The sequence below is a fragment of the Toxotes jaculatrix genome, chromosome 5 (genome assembly GCF_017976425.1).
Source record: "Toxotes jaculatrix isolate fToxJac2 chromosome 5, fToxJac2.pri, whole genome shotgun sequence".
Lineage (NCBI taxonomy): Eukaryota > Metazoa > Chordata > Actinopteri > Toxotidae > Toxotes > Toxotes jaculatrix.
In genome coordinates this window covers 9261276-9280767 of record NC_054398.1, presented here as the reverse complement: position 1 = coordinate 9280767, position 19492 = coordinate 9261276, and the positions used below count along the sequence as shown (strand labels likewise).

The 19492-nt window shown below is 46.1% G+C and overlaps 1 protein-coding gene across 4 annotated transcripts in view; it reads left to right on the top strand.

The window, feature by feature from the left end:
• Positions 1–18118, top strand: part of dusp8a (dual specificity phosphatase 8a) — a 43002-nt gene extending 24884 nt beyond the window's left edge. For 3 of the 4 annotated variants that reach the window (XM_041039065.1, XM_041039063.1, XM_041039064.1), the window contains exons 4-7: positions 15221–15387; positions 15508–15667; positions 16080–16203; positions 16585–18118. In XM_041039065.1, the coding sequence (XP_040894999.1) occupies positions 15221–15387; positions 15508–15667; positions 16080–16203; positions 16585–17836 (1703 nt within the window). In that variant the 3' untranslated portion in view covers positions 17837–18118. Of the gene's footprint in view, positions 1–8578; positions 9371–15220; positions 15388–15507; positions 15668–16079; positions 16204–16584 lie in introns of those variants that run through there. The other variant, XM_041039066.1, reaches the window with a different exon arrangement.
• Positions 18119–19492: the final 1374 nt, after the last annotated feature.

The following is a 19492-nucleotide window of genomic DNA, read 5'->3' as shown; positions in this document are numbered from 1 at the left end:
GTTTCCACCATGATGTGATCTCACTGCTCTGCTTGCCTCCTGCTCCTCTTCCCCTTCTCCTCCATCACTCAGAGTCCCTCGCCCCGACTCCAAGGGGCCACACACACACACACACACTAGTGAACCACAGTCATACGTATACACTTTAGCATGCAAAGGAGGAGGATGACATTTTCGATGCACGCATATGAGAGATGTGCATAAATTCCAAGTAGTGCTGATGAAAATTAGAGCCCAAGACATCAGTACAGACACACACAGGACATTTAAGCTTAGATAGTTCCCTGAAAATGTTGTATTGTGACTATTTTGTGGCTATTTTGAATTGCATGTAACAATCAAGTTAAAAGTATCTAAATAGCTATGAAGGGCTAACAGTATGATTCATAAAAAAGTGAACAAAAGATAAAAAGTTTAAAATTTTGAAAATACTTTAAAGTCCTAAGTTTGTTACAGGACACAAAGACAAATGATATCTTGTGGAAGCTTCAACTTTAGACTTTAAATTTGCAATAACACATATTCACAATAACTTCTGATCTCCTTTCTTCCAAGATGTAGTTTGCCTGCTTTATAATGAGTAAATGTTGAGGAGAAATCCTGTGGCGTAGTGCTTGTACCCTAAATACTTCAACCATAGCTGTTTAAGCTGCTTTGTGTATACAGTCCATTCACAGCGCATACCTTCTGGCTCCTGCTGCATTTGAATTCTATCTAGAGGCCTTTTGAAGATCCCAACCCACCCCTGTCCTGCATTCATCCAGCATGAAATAAAAATAGTTTGTTTAAACTGTTACCTAGGCAGTGTCAACACATCAGGTCAACAGGAGCTGAAGCTGAGCAGCATGCTAGCCCAGGCCGTTTTTTTTTTTTCTTTTTTTTTTTTTTTCTTTTTTTTAATATGCTACGCCCCCATCAGCACCTCATAACTCGAACTTCACCGTGAATTTGGGCCAAGGGCACGGTAGTTTGGTTGCTGCGCCATCAGTTTACCAGTGCAGCGTTTATCCTGATGACTCTGACACAAATGTGGAGTGGAAATTTCCAAAGGCAGAAGAAAAGGGAAAGGAGTAGCTAACAATTATGCTAGTTTATCCTACCCAGAGCTGGCCTGCATCCACCAGATTCCATTCATGCTCGGACTGCCCACTGCCGCTCCTGTCATACCGTCATTCCCTGGAACAATGGTGGATTCCTGTTTATCACTGCCGTCTTTGATGCGCTTTATCTCAGGCATGCTGTAGCACTGCTTCCTTATTTACCTATTTGGTTGCTGTTTTTTTTTTTCTTCCTCATCTGTTTTAATCAGATTTAGACTGCACCACCGCCATGTGGATGAGATTGTGTCTCTTGGCAGCCATTTGAAGTGTGTTATAGCTTGAGAAAATCTATTTTAATGTGCAGTTTGCTAATTATTTTCCAAAAAAAGACAGGGGGATTTTCTTTTCGAGGCTCCTTGGCAGTAGAGTGGACTAGTTTTAATCCTTGGCGGTTTAACACTTTTCCTGGTATGTACACAGACTTGTAACAGAGGTCTTATTACCGTAAATACACACTGACCACACACACTTTTGGGCTGATCCTCAGGGGCTGCCTCTGTTTCCTGATAAAGGTGGGAGATTTTTCCATCGCCACGGCAACAAGCTAATTTTGGAGTTCCAAGGAGGCCCGAGGCCCCAGATTGAGGAGTACAGCAGTATGTGATCATTCCCGGTCCTCCTGATATCTTCCCCTCTTCACACGCATAAACACAAACACACTCACAGAGTCTCTCATACACAACCAGATACACACATACATAGTTGAAGGCAGCCTACAGAGAGGCCACTTCCCTCTCTGTTGTGTAACCATTTCCTGTTTCTGATAAAGTGACATCAGGGCTCCCTGGGGTGAAGGAGGGAGACGCCCAGGGAAATCAGCATGTATGTATACAAATGCGTGTCTTGAGCATGCATGTGTGTGTATGTATATTTTAAAAGTGCTTTTTATTTAGGCAAAAAAAATGCTCAGAAGTCCTGCAGTCAGCTTTAAAAATCATTTAAAAGCGTCATGAAGGCGCTGGCAGGGCGCACACTGAAGCAGCTTGCCCAGTTCCTCTCGCGGCATCGCGTCATTCTTTCTCTATTGTTCTTCTGGAGCTGTCCGAGTGATGTCACTGTCGGGTTGTGGATGTGACACATTCACACGCACAAGCTCATGCACCACATACACACACACACACACACATGCAGTCTCCAGGGCCTGTAATGGCAGGAAAGCCAACCCTGACCACCGGGGTTGCGACAGCCACTGTCACAATGTCCTGTACGCCCAAATACAGTCCCCAGAGTGTAACGCCTTACTTCTGCTACATGTCCGTGTGTGAGGACACTGCTGAATCACTAAAAGTTCAGCAACATTGTCATTTTCTTGTGTTTTTTGTCTTGTGATTTGAGTTTCTCTCCAAAAATCTCTCCACAAACTTTGAATGTCATCTCACTGGAAAATGCAGAAATTTCTGTTTCTTTAACAAAACATAATAAAAAAGAATAATCATAATATACATTTGAGGACAGTGGAAAAACACACTCACATTTTTTTCATGCATTTCACGCCTTTAATTGTGTCATGACACATGCTGTGTGTGCTGATGAGATTAAAAGAATATTAGGGGAAACTGATCATACCGCTCAGACAGACTCCCCACAGACAACAGAGAAACACCCCGGTACTGTCTGAGACTGTCTGAGCTAACTGTGAGACAGGTAGACAAGACACTAGGGAGTGTGTGTGTGTATGTGTGTGTAACTAACGGAAGACCAGATGGCACGGCTTCCAGCGCTGTTGTGAGGACAGTGTGTCTGTCAGCCTGCCTGCTGCGCTGATAGGAGCTAATTAACACTGAACTGATCTGAGACCTGCCCGTCAGTCCGCATGTCGCAGTGGTACAAGCTCATTAAAAACAAACCGATCCGCTGTCAGCTCCTCTCTGACGGAGCTGCTTGGTTATTACACTGCTACCACGTGTGTGTCAGACTGTCCAGCATGCGAGAGACAGTGAGAGAGGTGAGGTGTGTTTCCAGTGCGTAGTTGCCTTTTGAGCGCTGCAAGGAAACCCTGTGCGCTCCGGCTTGAGTCATTAGCATTCAGAATGAAATAACCGTTCTGCTCAAGGGAACCTGTGTAGACAAACTCACCCCTGGGGAAATCAGACAAGAGCAGAGCGTGCACTCTCTCTTCATCTTTTCATTCCTGCACACTAATACACATGGTTCCTGCGCATACAGTATTTAGCCTTTCTTGCGCAGACACACACACACATGCATTACTCATATATATACATAACCTCGAAAACAGCTGTGAGCTGTCTCACTGTGGGCTAAAATTAACATTCACTTTATGTGCTCACACTTTTACACAAAGTGAATACGCAGGCTTTATATGCATGCAAACATACTGCAGGCACATGCCTGTGGCAGCCAGCAGCATTTCATATTGAGGCTTTACAGTCCCCCTCTTTCTCCACCGTCACACACACGCACACACACCGCTGAACATCTCCAACTGGGATTTTTAAGTAGTTCATCTGGTTTATGAGGGCCCGTCTGCTCCTGAAAGCCCCCCTTGGTGTGTTTGATAGCTTACCCTCCTCTCCTTTGTGTGTCTGTGTGTGTGTGTTGTGTGTGTGCTTGAGTGAGTGTATATATTTCTGTGAGTGTAAACTAATTTCTTGCCAGTGAGACAGATTTACTGGTGCAGTAGCCCCAAGTGCTGAGCTCCTCCAGGGGGTTAAGTTGTTTGGAGGGCAGGGGGTCTGCTGCATGACTGATGTGAGCAAGCCGCCCTCCAGGCTGTGCAGATAGAGATGAAACTATCTCGTGCGTCAGCACACACATGACCAAGTAGTGCTGCCTTAAATCGCATGCACCTCACCCTCGCCTAATCTTTACATCCAAGAAACACTTCTTCTGGGTTCTTCCTTGTCTTCACATCCTCAACCTTTCTTTTTGACTCTGTCATCTCTTATGAAAGCTGTTATCTGTCTGAAAATTGGCATTGAAGGGGAGGAAGGGAGACACATAGATTAGAACAGAATATTGACACTATATCGGCGCAAATGAATTTCAGTCCTTAAATCAAAAACAATGCTTTTTCCCTTAATGTGGGGAATACAAATGTGTTTAAACCTTTTTTTAGCCACCAAAAATGTTAAACAGTCTGTCCAAATGAAATATAATGGAAAAGAGTAAATTAACTATTGATGTTCGATATCCAGCCATAACGCAACACAAACACACACAATTCCCCTCCGCACCAATAAGGTCCCTTTGCGATATGACCACATCATTTCACCTACCATGTCTCTATGGATTCAAGCAACCCCCCTCTCTCATCCAGTACCCCCACCAGCCTAATCTCCTCCCCCACTCTCAATTGCTCCATCCGTCCATCCATCCTCCCCTCTCGCTCCCCTGGTGACTACCTCACCCCCCAGGCATGGCAGCTGTGCTCTCCTGTGGGCATTACATCACTGCAAGAGCAGCCTTGTTACTGATCCCCTGACAACCAGCACTATCAACACACACACACAGACACCAATGCGCATGCACATACAGAGACACACACTTGTGCACCGGCACATATGCTTGTGTTTATACATATTGGTGCAAATAACTGTCTACCAGGTTCCTAACCCCTGCAGCAATGTCCTCTCTGTCTTCATCTTACCTTGCACTGCTCATCCTCCTCACACATGGTTGCAACACACACACACACACACAAAGATGAACCCACACACACATTAACTCACAGTCTTCATCACCCTAACCTGCCCTATCTAGAGAATGACGTCTCTCTTCCCCGTGATATCCTGACAGATGATCTGCAGTGTACGATTACACTCCTGTCGCTGCCTGTCTCACTGGGGAAGGAAGTGGGGATGGGCCCTGATGAAAAATATTAAGTGAAAAATATTTCATGTTGTTTTATGATGTTGGTGCAAACTTTCCTGGTAGATTTTACGTCTAATAAATAGCTATATATAGGTTTCTCTCTCTCTCTCTCTCTCTCTCTTTTTTTAGGCGTTATTGTTGCATTCGTTGTTTTAGTCTGACATAATCGGGGAAATAGGCTTTCTTTAAAACTGTCACCTGTGCTGATGCCCCACATGAGTGACACGTTAAATGCATATATATATTAATATATACAAACAGAGGTGAAATGATTGGTCATTTGATAGAATATTATTCAGCATCTATATTGGTAATCAATTAATAGCTGAAGTCATTTTTGAATCAAAGAAGGTAAACATGTATTTCAAAACTAATAACTTCGGTTGCTGTTGTGATCATTAAGGCTGAAATCTCTAATGTGTTTATATTCATCTGTCATTTCCTCGTTCATCTGTACAGTGAAGTGTGAAACACCAGAAATGAAACTTTACTTTGACTAGGGAGGCTCTGTCTCACTCTTCTGTTGGGAAAGTGTTTGATCAGGTTTGTTGGGTTACAGCTGCCAGATACTCAAGTTACACCAGTTTTATTTATAGAGCCCAAAACCAAGCAATCAAATTTGTTTCAGAAATTTGTCTTTGTGTTTTTGTTTTTTTTTTCACCTCTGTGTTTGGAAATTAAAATCAGGTAAGGAAAGAAAACTGTAATTAGTCATTAACTTTATTTGTTCCCAAAGGACAGTAATCAAATAAACATCATATAAAATAAAAAAAAGGTGATTATTCTACATTAAGTAAATATTAAGTGTGGTAACGTAAAGTCTTTTATAATTTAAAGGTGTTTACAGACTGTAGCTCAGAAAAACATCAAACAACTTCCAGGTCACACCTGTTATTCCAGTTTGTAGTAGATTTGCATTCATGATACTTGTATAACAACTTCACAAACACAAATCTTGGCAGTAGTTTGAATCCAAACATGTCTTTCCTTGTTGTCTCACCAGTTGTGTGGTGCAGACATTAACAGTGTCTTACATAAAGTCTTTCTCTTGTTAATCGACCCAACACCTAAAAGACGTCATTTTCATTGCTTGTTTATGAGCGACCTTCGTTGTCTTCGTTACTGTTTGTGCTATTCACAACACACCTTGTTCGTGAGAGGCTGTTCCATGTTGTTCTGGTCTCCAAGGCCCCTTTGGGCCTTTCCACACCTTCTCTCGTTCTGTCTTACACCACTATCTCATACTCATCTCCACTTCTCTCCCCGTCTGTTTTGGCTGGTCTCAATGTGTGTGTATGTGTGTGTAAACTGTGCGTTGTCCCAGTAACAAGCCCTCTACCATTAAAGCACGCTCTAAATCTTAAGAGATGTCAGAGGAGGGGGCAAAGTTGGAGGGGGGGGGGGGGGTGCCCTGAGTGACCGTCCCACCTATTTCTGTCGCAGCAGGGCACACATGTGCAGTCAATAAAAAAGGCCTGGCTGTCATTTATAGCGTTTTGGCTGTAATCCTCTAATTAACACACCTACTATTCTGAGCCCTGTTACCCTGCTGAGGACTGGAGGAGGAGGAGTGGGGGGCATAAAGAGAACGGGGGCACTGTATTTGCTTTAGGAGCTCAGAACAGTTTGGCCATTAAAACATCAGCCAGCAGCTACTTTGTTTTGTTGCTGTTGGCTTCCACCGTTGTGACTTTGCAGGTGTTAGGAAGTCCTGTGTTTCAGAGCCACTTTATGGCTTCGAGCCACACAGACAGAACAACCAAACCGAGGTGTGGATACAAACTGGGGCGATGATCGATGCGTTTGAAGTGTAGTGACCCCGGTTGACCACTGTGGAGTGCCACACCTGCTCCAACCAGCTGCAGATGACGAACAAAATCTGCGAGTTTGCGTGTGTGTGTTTACTCATAGTTAGACTCCCACCCAAAACCAAGGTCTGTATTTTTCAAGTGACCTATTTCCTCTCTCTCTCAGTGACCCATAGTTGAACAGAGGGTGACGTAAGGCTGTTCTCACCCGTGTGTTATCATTCAGGGGTCTGAAGTGATGAGATGAAGTCAGTCAGTCAGCATGCACCTGGCCCCCTAACTAGACATCTTGTATAAGCTTATTTGCCTTTCTTTTTTGGTTTTTTTGCTTTTTTTTATGGAGCAGGGCTCTCTGTGTGCGGACTTAATTCACTTGAAGCCCATCTGACCTGGTTTGAATGTGATCAGTGTACCGTGATGCCTCAACCTGAGACAGAGCAGACAGACAGGACATTTGACTGGCCTGCTCATGGAAGGTACTTAAAAAAAAAAAAATCAGTGCTATCTTTTATTGAAAAGATGATGATTGACCTAAAGTGGTGCATAGAAATAAGCTCCATGTTGAGGTCAAATTTATGAGGACTTTTTTTCCTTTTAGTGCCTCTTTGGACGTGCTTATAGAGAAAAATGTATCAAATATACAAACCAGTATAAAGTGTCTATGTTTTTACCGATAGTTTTGAATTTAGGTCTGTAAAATGTGCCTAAAATAACTGTACTTGGGTAATAATTTGTTAATGTTCAGTTGCCATTCAGTCTCCTCCAGCGGTGATGTTAAGTCCAGTCCAGTGCTGCTTTGTTTCCATAGCTGGACTTGTGGCCTACATGTTTGTCATTCCATAGTAAAGTACCAGGAGTCTGTGGCCTGTCAAACGGATGATGGCTGCCAACCACGAGCATGTTTGGTCTTCTCATCATCTTAACTCTTCCCTTCCACTTTTGTCTGCTTTTGTTTCTCCCCCCCTTCTCCTCAGCTTCACATTCCCTCTCCTCTCCTCTCCTCTCCTTTCTTACCTTTTCGTCCTAAGCGATGAGAACACAGTGTCCAAACACAGGCGCTTTAGACATGAACCAGTGCAGGAAACGTGGTGAAGTCACACATTCCCTCACCTTCAGAGACAAATCAGCTTTCAACACACTGACACAGTCTTAATCCACCCTTGCAGTAAGTGTAATGTGCTTAGACGCTGCAGTACATTTAAGGCAATCCACCTAATGTAGCTATTAAGCTTCTGCTTATTGATATAATGCATACCTTTATGAAAGATGTACAATTTATAGTTTGAGAACTGATAGCTGATAATCATTTTTGATATCTAGTGAAGGTATATTGATGATTGCTTTGAAACAGTCAAGTTCACAAACCCAGAAAACATGCAAATGTCATTGTTCTTACTGCGAAACATATTGTCATACACATCAACACGAGTTAGCTTCTTTTCATAAGCTAAGCATTTTACTTCTCTGTAATTAACAGCACAGAGAGTTTAATCGGTCTTGCAGCAGCGTGTTAAACAGCCCCATAGCTGTGTCTTAGCTTCCATCCTTCCCTGATAGAGCCCTGCTTCGCAGCTAGGCCCCTGAGGTGGCCGCATATTTGTTGGGTGAGTAAGGAATGTGGTTACATGCCTTAGACATTAGCTATGACGGAGCGCTGGCTCCACAAGAGAGGGAGGGTGCAAGGGAGGTAGCAGAGAGGGAGGAGGGAGGGGAGGGGGAGGAGGAGGAGGGGGGAGGGCAGAGTCTGAGCTCACGGCAAGTGAGCTCATTCACCCCCAGAGCTCAAGGAGAGAGTGCAGCTCCGTCATCCTCTTTGCAGAGAGAGAGAGAGAGAAAGGAGGAGGGAGGGAGAGGGAGGAGTGTAAGCAAGCGACTGAGCGAATGAGAGACGGGGAGAGTGAAGCAGCACAACAATAGTGGGCTGCTCTTCTGGCTGTGGACTCACAGAGACAGAGAGAGGGCTCAGAGAGACACACAGACGCTCTGTAAACCAGCTGCAGGCAGATTACAGCTGGCGTTTGCATACAGGCAATACAGGCTACTCACTTTTGTTTTTCCTCTCGCTCCCTCTGTGGCGACCATTCTTCACCAAACCACAGAACTGCTAAATATTGACACAGGAGCATTTTAGGAATTTTTGTGGTGATTGCATGGGATTTTGACCATAGGTGGACTTCAGGAGTGTGTCCATAGACATTTTGGACTATAGTTTTTGTTGTACTGGGTCAATCCTCTGAGGGTCAGTGCCTGGACCCTGGAACAGCTGACGTGACCGGAGTGGACTTGGGCGCCAGCAGGAGTTTTGTCAACTTGGGATTTTTTACACTCAGACTGTGGGCGCACTCTCTGTCAGCCCTTTAAGGAGAACTTCTGTTTGTTTATTCTGACATTTTTTGTGCAGCAAGGGGGGGCATTGATCGCTCCATCCCTGAGGGAAGGAGCACCAGAACATTTCCATCTGTGTGTGTGTGTGTGTGTGTGTCTATACGTGAAACAAGAGTGTGTTCTGGGGGATGCCTCTGGATGTGGTGATTGCCCCAGCGGAGGACTGTTTTTGGCCGGACCTGCAGGAGACAGACATGAGGCTGAAGATCAGGGTCCGCCGAATGAAGGAGGGGAGAGAGCTACGAGGTGTGTATCCACCTGGACACGGAGGAGGAGAAGTGATGTGTGTGTGTATGTATGTGTGTGTGTGGGGGCAAGTTGAGAGTATGAGAGCCATTCCTCTTAGGGGAGTAACATGCTGAGGAAGTAGGCCTTTGTGAACAGAGGTTACAGAGCTATCATACATAGTGAAGGTGGAAAGATGATTGGAAAGATGTAAACACATGGACGTGTACATGCTGGGGATGTGGCCATAAAATACATCTTTGTTGAATACAAGTATAGAGGATGTGAATGAGGGGAAATCCCCTGATAACGGTTTGTGCACTGCAGATAAGTACAAAGGCACAGTGGCCTCTCAGGTATTGAGGTATTCCAGTCCAGGCGTGCTGCAAATGAGAGGTAGATGTGAAGTGAATTTTAAGGACGTGTGCTGGATCAATAGTGAGATTTGCCGCCACGACAGGCTACAAGAATACACATCACAGGGAGCTCGCCAAACCTACTAATTGTTTTCTCACCTATTTGTTTGCGCAGTTAATGTGTTTAGAGAGACAGAATAGGAAGAAGGAGGATTAAGAGGATGACATCATGAAGACGAGAAGCGATGAAGAGGAAAGAGAGGAGAGAAAAAGGGCTGCGGGGGGGGGGGGGGGGGGGGGGGTACCGTGACCCGTGGTATGACATAGTGTTCATGCTCTCGCAGCCTGTGGTCATTGAGATGTAAAACTATCACAAAGGCTCTTTCTTTTTCTCTTTCTTCTCCTCTGCTCTTGGTTTTTCTCTCTCTCCCCTGCTCTCTCTCTGTCTCTCTCTCTCTCTCTCTCTCTCTCTCTCTCTCTGCAGAATGGTGTCTTGTGGAGATTATGTTATCAATATGTGTGCAGTGTGCACTGCAGGTGTTTAACGTTTCACCTTTTCACACAGAGAGATGAGGCAATGCAAAGCAACGGTGCTGTAGAAAAGCACTTTAAATGCATCAACACACTTACCTGCATCTATAACACAAAGAATACCAGCTCAGCCATTCATTCATTCAAATTTTTAATTTGCTGGCATTGTACTTGGATCCTTGGGGACATAAATGTGTGAGAATATGAGTGTAGAAGAGTTTGTATGTAAATGCTGCATGAATATGAGGTCTGTATCAGAGAGCCAGTTGAAAGCAGTTAGCACAGCACAGCTCTCCACACCTGCCACTCTTCACACTGTTAGGTGTGTGTTACTGTGTGTGTATGTAGCCAGGCTTTGCTGCTTGAAGTGTTAAACTCGTTAGCTCAGAGAAAGCTAGCAAAAAAAATAATAAAAATCGCACATTTGCCTTCAGCAGCTGAAGATGGCGAGCGTGTCTGTCACTGGTTATTTTGAAATAGATTTGCAGGCTAAATTACAGGAGAGTTTATAGCGCCATATTGCTATAACACGGCACTGCTGAAACAGCAACTCATCAGAGTGACATATTCCCGCTATCTGTCCTGTAAGATAAGGGAACAATAAACAGTTTAACCATCAGCCAGGATGACATGTTAATCATACAGTTGTTCCCGTTTGTCATCCATCTGCGTGAAGAGCGATGACCTCATCCTACTAGCTCATCTATGGCCCGTCAATCTACACACTTCTGACAGACGCGGCCCGCTCTACCCCCTAAAACAGACACACACTCCCATCGTTTCCCCAGGCTGCAGCGCAGCCTTTGTGGAGCTGAGTGGGGACATGTGTGCAATGATGTCATGTTGGGAGGTGGGGTGGGTTTTGGTGGGGGGTTCACATTGAGATGCTAATGTCCCCCTCATAGTGGAGGGGACAGCTGGAGGGGCACAGAGGATGGCGTCATGTCTCCCCTGATATGAACCACAGACGAGAGCGATGGAGGGGTGCAGGGTAGTCATTGAGGCAGATCAATGCCCCCAGGCTCTGGAGGGTTGTGTGTATGTGTGTGTCTGTTCACGCCTGCCTTGTGTGTGTGTGTGTGTGTGTGTGTGTGTGTGTGTGTGTGTGTCCTCTCTCCATTAACAGATGAGTTAAAGAGGGCAACTGAAATCTACACAGAGACTGAAACACACAGGCACAGAGGCAGGAGTGTGTGTGTGTGGGGGGGGGGGGGGGGGGGGCTGAGCTTGTATTGATGAGGCAGTCAATTGTACCAACAGCAGTGATGTAACAGCAGAGCTCCCATTAACCATAACAGCCAGGCAGGTGTTTGTGTGTCTCTGTCCGTCTGGTCAGTATCTCTGAGGTCTCACTTCCAATCATCTTTAAGCTTTCTACATTGATTCACCCAGCAGCACGGCTCCAAAAAAACCTGAATTTAATCCAAGTATCTTCTGCTAAACACGCAGTTTTCATGTCTTCTGGATAACAACCCACGCCTTTAAAGTGAAATGCGAATATTAAGTTAGCTGAAGGAAATGATTGATGAGGAGAGAGACCACCGCTCGCTACCAGCAAACAAAGGAGGCCTGAGTGCTCGGCTCTGACAGGGCGAGAGAGGAAAATAAGCAGTTGCATAAGTGATGAAGTGGGCAGAGGAAAACGGAAAAAGGAAGTCACCGCTGGCTAGCATTGCTGCTGGCGACACAGTGCCCTCTTTCCCGGTTGTGTGTTTTCTTTCTAACCAAACTTTTTTTTTTCTTTCAGAGCATGTGTTCGGAATTGGGTTAGTCACATCCTGTTCAAGTACATTTTCCAGAAGTTAAAGATACATGACGTAGTGCAGTGCAAAAAAAAAAAGGTGATCCGGTCTAGTCGTCCCAAAAAAGAAAAGAAAAGTTTGAGGTCGTGCGTGGCACAAGATCGTGACTTCAGCTTGACGGTTTTCCTCACAGGAAGCCTTTGTTTCTGCAGAAAGTTCACTTTCAAATTGAACTGTAGCTTTTCAGCTTTGTATTTCTTGTCTAACTTAAGCTACTTTTTCCAAATATTTGAGTCTCTGTCTTTGAGGTCAGTGTAACCACGTGTTGGTCTGATTATCATGCTTTGCTGAAGGTGAACTCATCTCTCCCAGTTGACTTTCTGATGTCATCTTTGTGGACAGCTGGGCTGGTGTGTGTCATTGGGTATTTTCAGTGACCTCAGTGTGAATGTACAGTGTGTTTATGTGTGCGCTTTGTGCGCTCAGATAGGAATGGACGGATGTGTCATCGTTTTCGTTTGGAGAATGTGAGGCCATGTCTCTTTGGGTTATTTGGTGCTCGCTGTTTTGTGTGTGCGTGTGCACGTGTGTGTGTGTGCAAGCGCACATGTGCCTGTGTGTTCATGTGCCCTTTGGACACATGAACATTGTGTGTGTGTCCTTTATTCCATCTTGACAACACTCAGGGACACGACGAACCAAATTTCATCAACATCACTGCCCTTCCTCGTCGTCATGACAACCTTAAGTGGAGTGGGGTCAGGTGACGACGTGACAATAACATGCTATCTCCTGTGTGACTAACAGCCATTAGTGCTGGCCGTGTAAAGCTTTGACTACATAGGTGTTTGTAATTGTGTTGACGTAATGTCACTGTAATGTAATAGCCCTTAAAAAACCAGGCCGGCACACTCAGTCCTGCTTTCTTATCTCTGACTCCAGTCTCCCTTCATGCCCATAACCCCTTACTCACAGTCCCAGTCACACACTGGCTCGCCTGTCTTCCTGCCATTTTACTATTTATTTAACATGAGATGAGGTCAGCTACAGTAATCACGTCTGTAATGATTAATCCAGACGCACACAAGATAAAAGGGCAAGAATATTTTTAGAAGAGTATTTTCATTCATGTGTTCACTTCCCTTCTTACACACAAACACACTTTCTCCCCTGTGTTGAAACGCTCACACACAAACGCCGTCTCTGCAGTGGAACGTCCTGCCTTCTGTCCTTCTAACAACTCTCTAACAATGTCCTCGCACAGAAAGGGAAATGGTTGAAGTATGACGTGAGGCTTTTCCTGTTGATTTAACTGTCTCCAGGAACATACTGCTTCCTCACACAGATACAGTATATGCCTGTGGCGGAGGCTATATGTAGCACCATTTATTTTCTTTGCAAGTGTGTGTGAGAGAGTGTGTGTGTGTGTGTTCCATTCCAACAGCTTGGGAACAGAGAAACCAGGAAGAAACCCTTCAAAGAACTACCCTTCCTCCCTCTGTTTTATCAATTAGCGACGCTGTAGCACCACCCAAAGGATCACTAGAAAGAGGCTCTGGTGGAGATTTACAGTGCCAGCACAGTCTAAAGTCAAACTGTGAACTACTTATGTATGTTAATCTATGCTATAGAGGGCCAAAATGTCATGCTAGCACAGCAGCTATCCCTCAGTCTCTCCTTCTTTGCATTAAGCTCTCCCTCTTGTATCTTGTGAGTTATCTGATCGCTCTTTCTGCATCTATCCGTCTATCTTTCCCTCCACTCCACCCCCCATGTGGAGCGCTGATGTCATTGCTCCACTGGTTGCCATTAATAGCTGGAAACAGACAGGCCTTCTTCACTTTGCTCTTAAAGGGACAGTGCACCCAGAATAGCACACTGGGTCATGAGGATGCATCCAGCCTCAGAGGCCCAGGTGTTGTGAGATTGCTCAAAAATTCCAAAGCTGTTATCCTCTGACCATTTGCGCAACTCTATTTTTTCTTTCTTTCTTTCTTTCTTTTTGGCAGCTTCCTATTATTTATCCAAGATCTCATATCTGTTGAGTACACAGTACATGCTGCTGACACCGTGTGCTCGGTGTGTGTGTGTGTTGGACAGCCGTTGCTACATGAGAAGTGCAGCTGGGTGTGTGTTACAACGGAAGGCAATGTCCTGCCTGCACTGTGCTGTGTGTGCTACTTTAGAGCAGTGATGTCATGTCTCACTCACTCTCACTCTGTGACCTAGTGTGTGTGTGTGTCGGTGTGTGTGTGTGCGCGCGCACACTGTATGTCCCAGATTGGGTCAGGCAGGGATGAACCTAGATTAGGTTCTAATCTCCTTTCTGGGGCTCAGGGTTTCCTTGAAGCACTTCCCTCCCTTCTCTACACTCCTCAGCGAGGTCATTACCCACTCCTCAGTGCAAGCACACACACACACGCACGCACGCACGCACACACACACCTCACACCCACCTTCCCTCATTGGCCCCCACCCTGTAGTTATACAACCGCTGTACTGCAGAGTAATGATGAGTGTGGGTATTTGTGTGTGTCTGAGCAGAAGTGGGTGCGAGCAGTGCTTTTATGTTGTGTGTCTATGTGTGTGTGTGTGTGCGCGTCTGCGTGTGTTGGGTGGACGGAGAATTATGGACAGTGAGAGTGAATATTGAGCATATGTTGACTGCAAGATTATGTGATCATGTCAACAGATTGTGTCTTCTTGGAGTGTGTCATCTTGTTAGTATGTGTGTGTGTGCATATGTAGTTCCATGCATGTGTGTGTGTGCTGTGTGCGTGCTGTGCGGTTGTCAGGGGGATGTTACTGGGCCTCTGTCCTGGCCCTGCACCTGTGGCCTCTCTCATTCCCCCAGCCTGACGCAATGCACTGCTACAGGACATGAGCTCATGCAGGAAACAGAGCCACACACACACACACACACACTCATATACACATATGCCAAAAGTGGAGCCGCCTGCCTCTTAAAGGGCCAGAGACACGCATTCCTGGCCGCCCAGCATTTAACCTAACTCTCACAGAAGCTGAAAGAGCCTCATTTTTTTTGCTCCTGTTGCAGGAGCAGGACCCAAACATTGTATCCCAGCTTCATCTCTGAAAGTCTATAGATCGTCTGTCTGCTTTTTTTTTTTTTTCAGTGTGCTGGATGAGCTCATGGGAGTCATGCAGAGTTCCCAGTGACTGCTGTGTAGAAAACCATTAGTGTGCCTAACCCTTTCTCTCCCTCTTTACTTTCTCTGCAGGAGGTTTTGCTGCTTTCTCCTCCTGTTTCCCCGGCCTGTGCGAAGGGAAGCCTGCCACTGCTCTGCCTATGAGCTTGTCCCAGCCCTGCTTGCCTGTGGCTAATGTAGGGCCCACTCGCATCCTGCCACACCTCTACCTGGGCTCACAGAAGGACGTCCTCAACAAGGTACAGTTTATTTTGCATCTTTTCATTCATCTCACTGCTGTCAAAGAAAGATAACTGACTTGTTATTGCTACCTGGCCACAAAACACCACCTTAAACCCCTTTTATCTCTACCTCTGCAGGACCTGATGGCTCAGAATGGTATCACCTATGTGCTGAATGCCAGCAACACCTGCCCCAAGCCAGACTTTATCAGTGAGAGCCACTTCATGCGCATCCCAGTAAATGACAACTACTGTGAGAAACTGCTTCCCTGGCTGGACAAAACTAATGAATTCATAGGTAAGATGAGGGACAATATAATGACATGAGACATAATGTGTTGGCGAAGATTAGCAGTACAAAGCACAGACCCCACTGAGGCAAGGCTCTTTACAAGGAAGTAAATTCATCCAGTTATCTGCTAAAGAATCCCATGATATTCAATACGACATATCCGCGCATTGTCATAGTTAATAAACATTCACGTGCAGCTTAAGCAACAATAGCATCAGGTATAACACATCCGTTTAGACAACCCCCCGCCTTTTACTCTTCCAGGAAACGTCAGTTTGCTTTCAATAGGTGCTGGCTGTCTCCAGAGACTTTGTGCTAAAGATGAGACCTGTCAGGGATCTGCAGTGTTGTGCACATTTGTGTATAGATGTGTGCATTCATATCTGTCCACACCCCCCCCCACCCCCTTCTCCAACAGACAAAGCTAAGGTGTCAAACTGCAGAGTCATTGTGCACTGCCTGGCTGGAATCTCGCGTTCAGCAACCATCGCCATTGCATACATCATGAAGACAATGGGCTTGTCATCAGACGACGCCTACAGGTATGCTTGCTCCTCCCATCCAGCGCCAGCTGAGCTAAGGTGTCAGCCCCAGTAAAAAGGCAACTCACTGTTGAAAGAAACGCTAGACGATTTTCTCAAACCCCCACCCCTCCAGTCATGAGAAATGAAATTGTTAGATGGCTGCTGGGGAACAGAGCGTGTACAAAAGGCTTTGATTTGCCTTGTCTGAACAACACGGGCACAGGATTTTGTATTGTGCATCAGTAAAACAGTTCACACCCTAAACCTAGTTCATCTGGGGTAATCCTGCCCTTCAGAAGTTCCTCAGTACTTCTCATGAATTCACACATAGTACTCACATCATTCACAAGCTGAACAGCTGTGACTAATCTTTCCAATTTTTTTTTCTACTCCTGTCAGGTTTGTAAAGGACCGAAGACCGTCCATATCTCCCAACTTCAACTTCCTCGGTCAGCTGCTGGAGTTTGAGAAGGGCCTGCGATTACTCCAAGCTTTAACTTCAACCTCTGACGACAAGATCTCTGAGAACAACACTAAGCAAAACTCAGAGGTTAATGGAGTCAGCACAGGCTTTGAGATCAACGGTCACCACAGCAACTATGACTTATCTGTGGCAGAGCCACACATCCCACCAGAACCCAAGCTACCGTCACCCACTTCCCTCCAGCAAGGCTTCAACGGCCTGCACCTCTCAGCAGAGAGGATTATGGACACTAACCGGCTCAAACGCTCCTTCTCTCTGGACATTAAATCTGTCTACTCCCCCAACAGTCCCCACTGCCCCAGCCTGGCACCCACACACTCTGAAGACGTCCCCAAGCTGTGCAAGCTTGACAGCCCAGGAACAGGCACCTCCAATGGCGTCTGCTCCCAATCTCCCGTCCTAGACAGCCCCAGCTCCTCTGATTCACCGTTCCCCTCACCAGGCAGCGGGGGCAGTATCGGAGGTTTGGGGCTCGGAGGAAGTGAAGGAGTCCATCGGTCTAGTTCTTCCTCATCTAGACCCAGGAGAAAACCCAAGCACAGCTCCGGCAGTTCACCGGTCCACTCCCAACCACACCAACCTCCGCAGTCTCTTAGCTTGTCGCTGGACCACAAGAGCCCCAGCCTGGACGAGAACCTAAAGGGTTCCCTGCTCCTCTCACTACCCTCCCTGCCCACCGTGGGGTCTGGAGCCATGTGGACCAAACACAGAGACACTGTCCAGGCTACCACTCCTGTCACACCGGTCACCCCCACCACAGATGCCCCCTGGCACTTTGGGGCAGAGGAGGGCGGTGAGAGAGAGATGGAGCTGGGTGGAGGAGGGGATGGAGGAGGAGGGGAGTCGTCGATGAGGTTTGGGAGCAGCTCTGCCTACGTGGCGTTTGGGTGCAGCGAAGGTGTGCGGTTACGAGACAAATCCCAGAGGGAGAAGCCCTCGGCGCCACAGACTCAGAGAGACCACCGGGACTCCACATCGTCGTCCGCAGTGTCCATCTCCAACAGCTCGAGCAACAGCGGACCTGCATCAGAGAAGCAGTTCAAGCGGCGCAGCTGTCAGATGGAGTTTGAGGAGGGCATCTCTGAGACACGGTCCCGAGAAGAACTGGGGAAGATTGGGAAGCAGTCGAGCTTCTCTGGGAGCATGGAGATCATCGAGGTATCCTGACAGATAATGGACATGACCAGTACTGTCCCTTGGGGGCAAAAATGGACCTGGTTAGAGGAAGACATATGAGGAGGAGCAGAAGAGGGTTTTTTGTGGTCCCCTCACAGACAGTGTTAAAGACTCCAACTGAGAGAAGGACAAATAGACACAAAAGCAGAGAGTTAATGTGAAAACGTTAGCGAGCGAACCCAGCATTCGCACCTGGACGGACAGAGCCTGAGATGTGGTGCTTAGCAGACCATAACCATCCTGAACTCTCATACAAATCTGAAGAAAATTCTGGGGGAGGGTGGGGTCAAGTGGGGTGGGGGTGGGGGGTTAGGGGGGGCAACTGTACTGACGGTACCGAAACTCTTAATGTTTCTTAGCTCTGTCACAGATAAAAAGAAATGACCCAGAGTGACATGTTGCATCCTTATTATATCGAATACCCTTATTTTGCCAGAGTTCAGACACAAACTGCTTGCCTGTGGTCAAACGTAGTGTGCTTCAGTGGGTGTATAGCTTGTGATTTGACTCAAGCCCCGTGTTTCCTTCCAAAGCTTCACCCCCAGTGTCAGAAAGCCTCAGAACCTCGCACGGCAACGTCCCCATCCCCTCCCCAGTGGCTCTGCCTGCTACAGACTCTGCATCACAACATCAGCGACGATAACAGACTCCTTAATGGCACCGTCTCCTCGCATCACTCACAGCACACAGCAGAGACATCCCAAGGACTTGATCTAAAAAAGGCGGTACTGCATCCAAACACCGAAGGATCCTCAGCGTTTTGTTGATGTAAAGACTTTGAGTTGAAGACTCTTAGCAACGGGCAGTGACCCCAACCCCGCCCCCGCCCACCCCCAAAGCACAGTGTCTTTCCTGACTTTCGCTCCCTTATTTCCAGTGTTAACAGCGTGATGGGACTGAGGATTCGGGATGGTGACGAGGGTTTGCTTTAACGGCCCTTTAGCTCCTTTATAGACCCCGCCCCCCCACCAAACCCCCCTCGCACTGCTCCCAGTCACCACTTATGGTCACCACTGAGCATGCACCAGAAAGGCTGACTACAGACAGACAAATACTATATATACAATATGAATATATATAGCAATTTTAATGGACTTCTAATGGACTTTTTTTTTTGTTCAGTTATAGTTTTAATTTATTGTACTGGTTCATTCTGGTAATGAGAAATAATATAATGTTTTGTGGATTTATTTCTTTTTTTCTTTTGTTGAATTATTATTATTATTATTTGCTGTATGGTATTTATGAACACACACTCATACAAATACACACATTCGACAAATTCAAGCAAGCAATATGTGCTGTTCCTTCTTTGAGGAGAGTGATGTTTGACTTTGAAATGCACTTTTCCGCTTTCTGATGAACATTTTGGATTTCCATTCACAACCCTGGCAACACGATACTCAGAAAGTGTATTGAGTTTCGATACAGTGCAAATATAGAGCCTCTGTTTGGTGTTGGGAGGATGGTACAGACATCCTACCAGTGAGATCTCTAAGAACAGGGTCTCTGTTTTGGCTTATGTGCAGTGTGAATTCATGGATTTGATCCTCCAATTGAGGGCTCAAGCTTTGACTAAAAAGACTGTTTTTTTTTCTTTTTGTGACAGTGTGCAGAGAAAGAGTAGCCACACACTCTCCGACCACT